General features: G+C 41.4%; 1 protein-coding gene across 1 annotated transcript in view; it reads left to right on the top strand.

Moving 5' to 3' along the window:
• CTNNA1 (catenin alpha 1) overlaps positions 1-14,017 on the top strand; it is a 166,980-nt gene that overhangs the window by 117,809 nt on the left and 35,154 nt on the right. Inside the window, 1 exon segment of the mRNA XM_025206059.1 lies at positions 10,475-10,567. Within this exon segment, the coding sequence (XP_025061844.1) occupies positions 10,475-10,567 (93 nt within the window).

The raw sequence follows: 14,017 nt of genomic DNA, 5'->3' as shown, positions 1-14,017 counted from the left end.
GGGAAAGATGGAAGTGAGTCTCTCAATAATGGAAGGAGACTAAAAAGAGGAGAGATGGAAATCCATAAATTGAAAGTTAAAACAAAACATTCAATTCGGGGTAAAGGTTAGTCATTTCTAGTGAAGGTATTACAGTAAAATGGTATTTTCTTAGAGGGAATAAAATTGGTGTCAGAAACATTTATTGGTAGGCAAGCTCTAGTTACTTTATCTAAATCTCTCTCCCCCCTAAGGTTGGGATGAAATAGTGGGTAGACTTGGTTCCTTTTTTACTGAGTTGCTTTATGTGATTTCTATTAAGATTTAAGGTTTTCCACTGGGAAAGACCAACTTAATATATATGTTTTCATACAAATGTTGACTAGGTGTCAATATTGCTGGGATGGTGGGTGCAGTGTAATTTTTTGAGTGACTTTCTTGTGCATGTTTGAAGATTGCAAAAAAATCAGCCAAAGGGTAATAGGTTTCCCCCTTATTCACCAAGAGGTGCATAGCACAGGGATTAGAGCACAGGCCTAACCATCACGGGGTTGTGAAATTGAATTACAGCCACTGGTCTAGTTAGATGCAGTATGGGCCATATTATACCACAGTGATGTTTTTAATTCTGATCTGGCATTGACTTGCTCTGATATTTGGCAGAATGTTTAATCTTTGATAAAAATTTTCTGTTCCATATAGTAGAGATAATACTAGTATTTAACCACTCTGATTTCCTTAAATAGCAAATGTTATTGACTTAACTAAAAGAATGTTTTACAAAGCAGACCATTCCATGTTAGAAGTAGGAACAGAACTTGAGAACTACTGGATCATAATCTTTCATTTATCAGCTAAAGTTGTTTTGACTTTTGCATTATGCTGTTTGTACTCCCAGTATCGTTCTCAAAAATCCCAAGAATAAGCCTCTGTCTTCAAATGTTCACATGGGGAAATGATTTATACAAATGTTAGCATTGCCCAGATTTCACTAGAGGTACACTTGTATATCAGTCACGAATTGGATCAACATGGGTAACAGGAAAATTAACGTTATTGGCTTTTTTGGCCATTAACGTCACTGATAAATGTTGTGTGCATGCGCACAGCCGTAGCATATTTGTGGCCAGGAGCACAGATAAGCAGTGTGGAGAGTAGCATCCTGCCAGTAAGTCTGTAGGGGGGAGAGGGCATGGGAGATGGAATGGAAATGGGAGCAGCAGATTGAGGCCCCAACAGTGAGGGAGGGAGTGGGGCAGGCGCTGCTAAGGCAGGGCGGTGAATGTGACCCCAAGGCTGAGAGCAAGATGGAGTTGCAGGTGGCTTGTCTAGGGGTGGGGGGGAGGAGCTCCCTGCCACTATGTGCACCCCCTGGGGAGGCATGGAGGGGTATGTGCTCCCTAGATTTGTGCCCAGGGCAAGGGTGGGCTGCCCATTGCAGGCTCAAGGCTAGGGCCTGTGCCAACCTCTTCCCAGTGGGGGCTGAGCCAGGAGTGCACTCTGAGTGGGCAGGGGTGGAGCAGGCTCAGCTGTGTTGGGTGGATGGCAGCGGCACTGAGGAGAGGCTATGGGGAATTTGATATAATTCCCCCCAGTGCCACCCCTTCTCAGGGCACCAGGGATCCCAAGGGAAAGGCAGCAGAGCAGAGTGCCCCAAGCAGGGACAGCACTGGGAGGGTAGGCCTGGGGGGCTGTGGTCACCACAGAATTCCCCGTAGCCACCCCTCCCTGTGCAGTTGAACCTACTCCAGCCCTGCCTGCTCTGAGCGTAGCCCTGGCCCAGCCCTGCTGCTGTGAAGAGGCTGGCAGAGCCTGGAACTGCCTGCTGCAGGCTCACCCTTAGCCTGTACACAAATCTGGGAAAGGCACATGCCTCCCCTAGGAGTGCATGCAGTGGTAGGGAGCCATCCCTACCCCCCTGCGCTCCGTGAACAAGCCGCCTGTGGCTCCGTCCCACTCCCGGTCCCAGGGTCACATTTACCACGCTGGCTGGGCAATGTCTGCCCCTGCCCCTGCCCCTGTGAGTCTTCCTCCCTCACAGTGGGGACCTTGATCTGCCCCTCCAATACCGCCCCTCCACCGCCACAGTCTTACCAGCAAGACACTCCTCTCCAGGCTGCTGGGCTGAATTCCTGTAAATCAGTTACTGGATTGGTTTCTGCCAATACAGCTGGTTAATATGGTCAATATGGCTATCGATATTGGCCAAGAAAATTTTTATTGGTGAACCCCTAGATTTCACTGGATATAAAGTAATATTATAGAACTCTAAATCCTAAGAGTAGTTTAGCTATGCTGTTTTGTCTGGCTTTGGTACCTTCCAGTACTAAGAGATAACACTCTTGCATTTTAGCACCTCTAGCACCTGGTCCAGATTTGTAAAGTTTTATCTATGTGCTGGGCTATCTTGGCAAATTAAGCAATACCTTAAGGACATCTGGACTTCCAACTTGATATGGAAGAGGAGAACATTTAAACAGACAGTATAGATTTCAATTCAGTAAAGATCCGAGATGTGTTAGCTTATCTAAAGGAAAGATGATTTAATAGTTGTCAACCTACTTGTCGAAAAAAAGTGGAAGCTTTAAAGAAAAGGACATAGGTCTTATTTTGATTATTATGGCTGATTGGGAACTGGAAGCTTTGGGAAATTCTGACATTTCAAATTCAGAACGAAAAGCTGAAATTTCCCATATTTTTTTTTTAAGTTGCATGTTCCCATGGTGTTGGGAACAATTCAGTATAACTTGCTGTGGCCAAAATTTTAATTAACTTTATACTAAGTGATATATTTTCAAGTCAAAATGAATTGAAAAGAGATTATTAAACCAATGTTTAGAAAAAATGTTAGCAAACCAAATTGTAAAAAGAAATGTTTCTGCCAAATATGTTTGATTTTAAAAACACATTTTAAATATTGAGATATTTTTAAATTTATTGTTGATGTAGTTGGTTTCCACATCTAAAACTAAATGAAATGCCCTACTTATACAAAAGCTGTAATGCAGTAAGTGAGAAGAACTAGTATTTTTTTTTAAATCTGCAAAAGCAGCATGATGTAGTTCTGTTTCTGCAAGACTTAGATTCTTCTTTTAATGGATAGTAGCAAAACATCGACTCAGAGGTCTTCCTGGAGTTAGTCTTTTTATGAGACAGACCCTAAAGTGACCTAAAAAAATAAAGATAGAGCTTTTCTTTGCTTTACGGTGAATGTCCAAGCTGGTTTCAGAAGTTCTAATGCATGTCTGAGACCTCAGTCATCCAGTAAATGCATAGAAGGTAAAACTTTGCATATTGCACATTTATAGGGAAAAAAAATAAGCAGGACTCCAAGTAATGGGAAAAAACAGAAAAGAACAATAAATCTTTTTTTCCCTTTATAACTCACATTAAAGAACTGATAGAAACACTTTGATTCAATCTCTGCAGGTTAGTCTAACCTGGCTAGGCTGAATCAGTTTGTAACTGTAAAGACGTCCCAGAAATGCAGGCACGTGCCTGCAGTGGCTCAGGCTAGAAGCTGGGGGGCACTAGAGCAGCCCTCCCTTTCCTTCCACCGTGCTGAGTTGAGGGGGGCGTGGTCAGGCCCCAGCAGGATGCTCTGATTAGGGAGGCACCCCCTCCCCCCTTCTGACCAGCCCAGCAGGGAATTTATAACATAGGGAATTGATAACACTAGTTCAGCATTAATCACCCCATTAAGACAACAGAGGGACATTACCAGCTCTCTGTTGATTCTGCATTTGTCGTCCTGTCCCGTCCCCCCCCCCCCGTCTGTCACAGCATGTGGTCTGCTAGCTAATTGTGAGAGGTGTCTGTGAAAGGCAGAGGGGTCCCCTGCTGAGCAGGCAGGGGAGAGGGGACCAGGGGAAGCCAGGCAACTGCCTGCAGTCTCTGCCAAGCTGCAACCAGGGAGCAGAGGGGAGGGGCCAGCTCTGCTGTGGTGTAGGGAGACCCATCCAGCCCAGAGACCATGCCGGGATAGTGGGGGAGTCTGGTTTAACTTAAACCAGCAACATTAAATGTTTGAGAAGGTAGAAACTTCTACCAGCTTTTCTTGACTGCAGTCTCACCTAATAAGTATAATGACAACTCCAGCTCATCTGGTTGATGTTCCTGTAGTTTTGAAACCAGTGGAAATGGACTGCTCTTATCACCTGGTAGCAGCTTGTGCTTGAAATATGGTTTTTAACAGTAAGTCTAACTCTCTAGAATGATAGGCAGGAGTTGTGTTGTAGAGGCCTTCGCTTAGCTTTGCACCGACAGTGGTTGCTGCTGATTTAGAGTAAGTTGTCTGAGAATATCAGTCTTACCCTGTCAAAAAAAATAGATGCACAAGAATCAAATAATGAGAATTTGAGTTCCTTACATGAACTGCCACAGTAGCAGACACAAGAACTTCAGTGCAAAATAATCCTTCAAGCGTGTATTAATGTTGCAGCATCTGTTTTTCACATGGATTTCCTATATCCACAAGTAATGCTTCTTATTTATGTGAACCTTTTTGGGGTAAGAGATGCCTCATTTAAGACATTATTCTGTCTTCTCATGCTAGTACCATTGTTAGTACATTTTAAAGCTGAATTTTAAGTACAAAAATTCACATGGTCCAAACAATCTTCTAGAAAATTACATCCAGTTTTGTTTCATTTGGCACTGTGCGGGCTGGGAGCGACCCGAGCCCTTTTCCGCGCTGCACGCGGGCTGTGGCCAGCAGCCCGGGCACGCCGGGTCGGAGAGGGAAGGCCGTCGAGCTGGAATTAGGCACAAACACGTATCGGTAGTTTTAAAAGATTGTTTACTTACACCGAGATGGCAGTGGTGCAGGCTGGAAAGCTTGCTTGAGTTGCGGTTACAGACAGACAACAAAACAAAACTCGAACCTGCAGGGCACGAGGGTACGTCGCAAAGGGTTCTGGCGACGGGAAGATGAAAAATACGAGGGTACGTCACAAAGGGTTTCGGCGACGGGAAAAATAAACCTGCAGGACTCGAACCCGGGTAGAAGAGCTCTGAGGCCGGTCGTAAGGGCTCACACGAAGTTTGCTAGGCTCCGTGGGTTCTTCTGTTCACTCACTCGCACGAAGTTTGCTAAGCTCCGTGGGTCCGGTTCTCTTGCGCGCGGGAAGGGATACGTCTGAATTGCGCTCGGTGACAGGGAGAGGCTAGAGGTTGATCAGACCTCCGTTGCCTGCTTTAAATGCACTGGGTCCGTAAGGATCCGCAGCGCTTAGAGATCTTCACACAGCGTGAAGTCTCCTCCTCCCTTGTTCGTGGAGTCCTCCAACTTGGGCGGAAACCACTCAAGCCTTTTATACGGCTAGCAAGCCAATCACTAGCCGCCACGTGTGAATAATTCAGAACTGGCCAATAATGGGGCTCGAATTAGCATACAAATGGCGGGAACTCTTTGCAACAAGCATTTCTGTGCTGCAACAAAGAAATGCACCCTGCAAAGAAAGCTTCAAATTGGCGGGAAATTCTCCCTTGCACCGGGGTTCTCTTTTGCAGCAGAGAACTCCACCGTGCAAAGAAGCTATAATTTAGCGGGAACAATTTAGCAGTGCCGAAGCACACAAAAACAAAAATCACACCCTTTGGGTTGTGACAGGCACCAGCACATTGGTTCAGTTTGTAGCAAAGAGGTATGTTGAAATGGCTGTATTTGTGCATTTGTCACTGTAATATCTTGGATGAAGTGTCACTTAGGGGTAAATTAAAGCTCATTCATCCAAACGCTGGCAATAGTAGTAGCCAGCCTCAGGTCAGTCTTCCCTTTTAGGATATAGAGGGCATTCTCTTGGAGGTGGCAGCTGTATACTCTATAGAATGTAAGTGCCTAGATATTGCATTAAAAAAAAAGAGATTTTTAATTTGATCTGTCTGTACTACAAGGGATATATCTATACTGAGATCCACTCCTGTTTCTCTGGTCAGAGTTGTCATTGCAGGGTGTTTTTGTCACTTTCTGGGGAAGAAAAAAGTCATGGTGGTTGATTGCATTTGTCTATTTCCTATCATCACATCTGTGTGGGGGCTTGTGACAGTATTGAGTTGTAAGTATGAAAAAGGGAGCAAGAATTCAGTTGCTTTTTTGCCCTCAGAACAGAATTGTTCTTTCTAAATCAAATCTAGGCCTCTTGTGATATCAGTTTGTTGAGGAGGGTTTATTCAGTTAAGTCTTATTGCATGCAACTTTTGCTTACTATACCTACCTTTTTGTATCTGTTTTGGAAGTGCATGCCAAAATGACACTTTGCCAGTTTGTTTACTTTAAACTAGGTAAGTAACACTATGTAGATGCTCATGGCCATATCGGAGTCCTTCACATTGATTAGCTTACCACTGCAAAATCTCTTTGAACTAGAAACATTTCATTCTTATTTTACAGATAGGAAACTAAAGTATAGAGATGAAGTGACTTTTATATAAGGTCCTATAGAATCAAGACACATGCACTCCATTGCAACAGAATTTAGAAGCAGTATAGTTTTTATAGCTATTGGCAGTTCTGGCAGGATAACTCAGAAGAGGATAACTAGCATCAAGGAGCTCAGAGTAAGAATGACTGATTTTTCCCCCCCCCCCCTTTTTATTTTATTTTTTTTGTAGTATATAGCCTTTTAACTATAGGCTTCATTACTTTTATGTATTCAAGTTGGTTAATCTCTTGGAATTTACCAAATTCTGTTTGGAAAAGGGAAAGCCAGTCCTCAGTGATTTGGTTGGGTACTTCTTTGCAGGCATTTCAATATAACCTCAATTCAGCATCCACCACTGTTGTTTGTACTCACTGGGATCTGAGCACTTCTGAAAATCAAGTCAATATAGAAGCTGAGGTCAGTAGAAAATCTGCCCATAGGTAGATCTTGCAGCTCAAGCGTTTGAAAATAAGTTTGCCTTTATAAAAAAAAATAAAAAAATAAAAAAAATGTGTGTGTGGTGTGTGATGTCTTTTGGGCTCTCTGTTTGCCTTTTGGTTTGGGGGCCTTTAAGATGTAGTGGGGGTTTGGGTGTTCTTGCCAACCTGGAATATTTTTTAATGAGGGTTGACGTTCTTGTAGTCGCAGATTCCCTTGAGCTGGAGTTTTAAGTAAAATGATATATGTTTGTGTGTTTGAGAGAGTGGCATAATTTTTTTTATATTTACTAAAATATCAAATAGCTCTAGAATCCCAGAAAAAAGTGCACTGGCAACATTCTGTAATGTTTACATGGCTACAACAGGTATTGATTTCAGTGTGTATTCATGAGAGAATACATTAGCAGCTTTAGAAATGACCATGTAAGAATTACTTGTTTTTCAGCAGATGCACGCAACATGTGTGGCCAAAACCATAGGCACTTTAGTAGAAAGGATAAAAAAGGTTCATTTTAATTACCATTGGCTCTCTAGACCCAACACATGTAGTGCTGATTTATATTCCACTGTATATCTTAGAAGAAAGTTTGTCCAACTGTTGGCTTGTCTTCACTGGGTTTTGCTGTTTAATAGGTATATGCAATGCCCTAATTTGACTGCTAGAATATTAGTTAATGGAAATCACACTCAGTAGAAAAGGCTTGTTTAATTCCAGGGGTATAGGTTGTAGCCGTGTTAGTCTAAGGACACGGGCAGACAAGGTAAGATTTCAGATATCAGATTTACCCAAAGAAAAGAAATTTGTTTGATTCCAAGCAGCTTATGCAGGCACCGCCATTTGTGGGGAAGGCTTGAGAATAAATTTTTAATTACCAAACTTAAATATATCTTAAAGTAGAGTCCTTCTTAATGAGGCTAAACCTGTAGCCATACAGTGTTACCCCCTTATAAAGTCTGTTTCAAATATACAACTGCAGTTTTCGGGGGGGGTTGTATTGTTCTGTTTTCATATTCATGGCAACACAAAGATTTTTTTTTAAGGCAGATTATAAAATTGCGTGAAAACTAAATTAAAAGGATTGCTGTAGGGGCAAAAAGCTAACAGTGACTCTAAAAGCTGACACAGCTTTAACTGTAGCACTATAAAAAGCAGCCCTATAACTGCACAAGGAAAAAATAGTTATACACGTGGAGGACAGTCATCCCAGGGTATGCTACTGCTCTTGTTTACCTAGCCATTTAGCATTTGAAATATACCTCTGATCTTGAGAGCTGCTTCACCTTGCATCATTCATCACTCAATTTGGAAGCAAGAGAGGGAGAGAGATTTTGCACTGTAAATTTACTTGAGCTTTAGCATTACTAATGAAGTTGGTAAAAGGCTTCATTTAAGTATACATACAAAAAACTAGAACTCTTGGTTCCAAAATGATACCTTTTATTAGACCAACTGGGAAATCGCAAGAAAATTGTCCTTTTCTGCAAGCTTTTGGGATCAAAGTCCCTTCGTCAGGCTGTGGGGAAAGTATAAATGGTACAAGATGGTAAAAAGTCCTCATAGGCAGGAAATAAACTTCATTTTTGCACAGAGCCTTCCTACGTATGGGGACTTTTTACCATCTATACTTTTCCCACAGCCTGACAAAGGGACTTTGATCCCAAAAGCTTGCAGAAAAGGACAGTTTTCTTGCGATTTCCCAGTTGGTCTAATAAAAGGTATCATTTTGGAACCAAGAGTTCTAGTTTTTTGTATGTCTTTTTGTCTCAGACCAACACAGCTACTAAGTACGCCCCTCACTGAAGTATATTAACATGTGATTGGTGTCTACCACTGCCCCAGGAATGTATGTTCTCCATCTATAAATGCAAAACTCTAGAACTCCTAGTTCAGAGATGATGCCTTTTATTAGACCAACTAAGAAATCACAAAAATCTTTTTCTGCAAGCTTTTGGGTACACATGCCCTTCCTCAGGCTCGGGGATCCAGGAGGAGCACACACCAACTGCTGCAGCTTCCTGAGCCTGACGAAGGGTTTTTGAACCCGAAAGCTTGCTTAATAACTATTCTCCAAGCATTTGGGTTGGTCTAATAAAAGATATCAAATTCACCCAAGGAACTTTGTCTGCCCATAGGTAGAAGATATTTTATTATAAAGTTTATAAAATTTTTGTAAAGGAAAGGAATTTAAAAAGATAGTAGTATATGGCTGTAATTTTATATTAACTTTCCTAAAACTTTATGTAGAGTTGTTTCATTTAAAAAGCTCTCAACTTTCTCAGCTTTTCTCTAAAAGAATGTTAGCAACCTGGTTCATCTGTGCTGTTACTTTAATTATATTTTGACTAGCCAATTGACCGGGGAGGTGGGGGCCTCTAATTGTTTGTCAGCCAATCAGAGCGCAAATCAAGTATGACAGACGGACAGACTTAGGCTTTTTTAATATTTGAATTTTTGTGGGATGTTATTTTTTAACTATTCTTTTCGTATCATTTGCTGCTTTGAGCAGGTAGTTTTTTCCATTTCTAATAAGAGAGTGCTTAATGTTCATCTTAGTTAATTTGTCTTTGTGCAGTTTTTATACCTCCTTCTGTTCAAATGGAACTATATTGGAGTTCAAAATAGCAAGTTGCCATTCACTTGTCATATAAGGAATATAACTCGCTTTAGATTTATCCTTCTCTTGCGAGATCTAATATGCAAAATATCTTCAATTACTAAACAAAATCAACCCTGTCTCCCTCCCATGTGCTCTTAAAAGGTAGTTGTTAACAAGGTCTTAGTTTCAAGATGTCTGGTTAAAGAGAAGGTGTCAAATAGAAGGTCAAACAAACTCTTGGCCTGAAATTCCAGCATCACAAGGATTCTAGGCCAGTTTCTGGGAATTCCAGCCAGTTGCTGGAATAACCTAGCAAATGTGGTTTTATGGATCTCAAAGTATCAAAGCATTGTTAGAACTAAACTATGTGAAGTATTTTTTTTAATGCAGCTTCATCTATACAAAGTAGTAAAGGCACTTGCATGCAAAGGTACTTCTTTAAAGTTGTAGGTAACCTGCATGATACTATGCCAGCTGATCACTGTAGGCTTGTGAAATTTTTAAATGCTTATCCTGTGAGTTTATGCTTATCCATGACTGCATGTTGTGATGAACATTCAGAAGAGAAAGGGGTTAGTAGATATGGTAATGCACTGTTAGGCTCATCCCTCCTCTGTCAGCCATTTCTTTCAGCCCTTTTAAAAAATAAAATAGTGGGTTTCTAGCTTTTTTTTTTTTTTTTACTCTTATATAGGAATGGGAATTTTAACAGTTACTTCAAGTGTCACTAAAGTGTTGCCCTTGTACATTCAAATAGAAACATCCTCTCCAATGAGTAAATGGGAACATTGAAGTTGTTCTTCTCATTTGAATGACTGTTGTTTTATGATCTGCTAGCCTGAGACAGAACAGATGTCACTGGTGATTACAAATCTGTTAAATTGACTCAAAAGAATTTGGAGAGTGTGCATTTCTTGAAAGCTTACTGATCACAGAAAAAATGAAAGGTTACAGGGTTTGCTTCTTACTGCAGAAATAATAACTTATTTTCTAAAAGTCATTTTAAAAATTTTTTTTTAATCTCCCTTCAATATAGGTTGCCAATTTGGCTTGTTCCATCTCAAACAATGAAGAAGGCGTGAAACTAGTTCGCATGTCAGCAAGCCAGCTTGAAGCCCTCTGCCCTCAGGTAATGAGCAAGCTTGAGTATTTCGTACACAAACATAAGGAAAAAGTATTTGAATTGGTGGGGCTGATCTGGATTTTGGGGAATGGAAACTTCAGTTAGAAACTTCTTCACTAATGATACCCAGCAGAAGAGCTAAACTGTAATCTAGGCTAAGTGATTTCTCTTCCTGCTACTAGTACATAAAAGTTCCAATCTCAGTTGGATCACAATGGAAACTGCTAGATAAATCAGTGAAACCACAGAGCAGCATGTATGCATACTTATATTTCGGGAAAATGTGATACGAAGGCAAAACTGCTGTTTCTATCAAACACATCTCAGAATGGAGAGCTTTAATATATTTAAATGTTCTTGTCAAATAGTAGAGTGCATAAACATGCAGCTTTTCTTTGATATACTGGGTGTGTTTAAACCATTTCAATTTGTGACTAGAATTACCTTTTGGATTCAGGCTGTTGCAAACAAGAAATCAAGTCAATAGAAGCACTAGACTGTACCAAGCTGTCATTTTTAATCACCTAAATCTTGATATATAAAAACATCAACAACTAGGTAATATGAGTGGACTTGAGATCTTGGTGAATGTTGGTTCTCACAGTTCCTTAATGGAAGCTGAATGACAAATTCAGAGCTCTGAAACACAAATAAACCATTACAGACAGGAATGAACAGAAGTGTTTATTTGAAAATTACATTAAGTTTGTCCATTGGTTCCTGTGAGAGGGTGATCTGTCTCCTTAAGTTTGTTTATTTTGAATTTTAGGCTTTTCCTGTATCGATGTATTTAGACATTTGTGGTATTCTGGATAGGTGCTAGAGAGAGAAATGTAAAAAAGTAAAAAAAAAAAAAAAAAAAAAGCTTTAGCTTGGCTTCTTTCTAGTATTTTTGGAAAACCAGAAAAATGTAGTTAAATGGGCAAAACTACATGAACCTAAATGGCGAACTTTAAAAAATGCTCTCCTGCTGGAAAAAATGTTGGATCTTCTTTGACTGTTTTTATTACCCAAGTGTGGAAAAAGAGGGGGAGAGAGCAGTATTTATTAAACACTAAAATAAGTTTGGCAGTTGTTTATGGATTCACTCATGGCCAGTGTCCATTATTACCCTGTGCAGGGAAAATAGAGTTTATAGGTTAAAAGTGGAATGATTTTGGCAGCTATAGAAAGGTTGTTCCAAACCTGTATGTGGTATGCATGAAGATGCTGAATTGATGAACACAGTGAAAATGTAGATACGAGAATCAGTCCTCTTCAGGAAGTCATGAAATAGATGCATTTTTTGGAAGCTTCCTAAGTGCTGGGTGGTGTCCCAGTGCCAAGTCCCTGTATTTCAGAAGAAGGGGTAATTAAAATAATCAATTCTATTTCAGTATTTGTAAAAATAGACATACTGGATCATATTTCTGAAAAAGCCTACTTGCATCCATTACCAGGTGCAGACACAGAAGCAGAGGCTAAGTAGAGACCCTTTCTTTTAAGGTATTGGCAAAGCACAATGAACCAGATTTATCAGTCAAACACAGCATCCAAGTGTGATTCTTTTAAACCTGTTACAGTAGGGGTGGGCAGTTATTTCAGCTGGAGCACCACTTAATGAGTTTTGGTGAGCTGTTGAGAGCCCCACACACAAAATTAATGGCGAAGATATTTTAACAAATTACAAAAACAAAACAAATCGTATGCTAAAAATCAAACATCTACTATAAAATATTTTTATTTTATTTCAAAAAATAATTTTTGTCCTGCTTTATTTTTTTAGTAGTATATAGAGAGGTGAGATGCTCAGCCAAGGGAGGACCCCATCCCCAGCAGAGCCCTGCCACCCCCCAAATCATAATGGAGTTTCTGCTTTATCCTGCACCCTGACATGCCCCTCAAGAGCCACCTGCACCCCAAACTGGTCTGCCCCCCACTTCTTTACATCCACACTTGCCCCTATAAAGCCTGAGGAAGCCCAGCAGCCCCCTCTAGCCTGCCCCAGCTTCGAGCCAGGGTCATGCAGGCTGCCCCCATCTGCAGCCCAGGGGCCTTACTTCCTTCAGGAGGAGCCTTAGCCCTAGCCCCAGGGCACTGGGGGCAGCCTCACCTGGGCAGGTGGGATGGAAGCTGCTCTGGCTTCAGCCAGAAGGCAGCTGGTGGCTGGGCCAGCCCCTGGCAGTGTATGTAGCAAAGCAGGAGACAGGTCCAGGGCTGGGCTTCACCTGCTGGGAAGTGCCAAGGAAGCTTCACCACCCCCAGGCACAGGTATAGAGCACCCACTGCATAGTCCTAGCACCTGGGGTGGCTTCCATGAGCTCTGAGCCACAGGCAGGCAAGGAGCTGCCAGCACAGCCCAAGTGGAAGCAGCAAGGCCCCAGTGGGGCTTGCCTTAGGCATGCCATGCAGAGCCAGGTGGGCAAGGTTGCTTCTGCCCAGTGTCCCCTGTAGTGCCAGCAGAGGCCAGAGCTGGAGCTCCACCAGGGCCTAAGCCTGAGTGTAGCTCACCCAGGGCCTACCCTGCAATGCCTGGCAGGTGGAGCTGCTTCCACCCAGCATCCCCTGCAGTGCCAGCTGAGACCAGAGCCGGAGCCACCACCTGCCCACAGGCCAAATAGAATCATTTGGTCGGCCAGGTGCGGTCCATAGGCCATGTTTTGCCCACCCCTGTTCCAGGGTGTATTTAGTCAGTGTCATGTTTATCAGGTTAGCTGCACTTCTTTTCCCTTATATCCATATGACTGGAGCTCCTCAGATCTGACTAAAATCTCGTTTTCTTTGGGGAAAAAGCATGCTTCTGGATTCAATATAAGTCATATCACTTGGTATTTACAAAAACAAAGAAATGAGATAACACCTATACCATAGTAAGGGATCATGTAGGAAAGTGAGAATGTATCTATTTAAAGGAAGTGTTGTGACTGAAAAGTTGAAATTGAAATGTAGTGTACAATAAACCAGCAAATGGACCATCAGCATTTACTATAGTATGAATATGTAGTCACTGCTTCAGGAGAATAAAATTCTTACTTAAATAATTGCTTACTGCGGAAACATGTGGCCCAGTCAGTTATTTAATCATAACAGCTACATCTTAATTTGCTGAAACTTTAATCTATGTTAGAGACTAGCCTTTGCTTTTAAAAAGGAGCAGAAGTAAGGAAGTGAAAGTATACGGCTACCATAGTATTTGGCTACTGGCAAACAAGGAAAGTTTGAATACAGGTTAAGAAAAATATATCTAATTCAATATGTGGGCTCTGAGGCTCTCAAACTTACAATTTGGTTTTACAGTAAAGCAAAGAGGTTCACCTAAAAGCTCTACAGATGGCAATAGTTAAATTTGCTTAATATGACCACATTCTTGAAAATTAGCTCTTGCTAATGACTCTATTTGATTTTTCCCATGCACGAATCTCCAGTTAATCTGTTTGAAACTTAAATGTCGGGGAGAGCATTTGTAATATCAAGAAT

Source organism: Alligator sinensis, unplaced genomic scaffold, assembly GCF_000455745.1.
Source record: "Alligator sinensis unplaced genomic scaffold, ASM45574v1 scaffold156_1, whole genome shotgun sequence".
Lineage (NCBI taxonomy): Eukaryota > Metazoa > Chordata > Crocodylia > Alligatoridae > Alligator > Alligator sinensis.
This window is presented reverse-complemented; position numbering and strand designations above follow the sequence as displayed.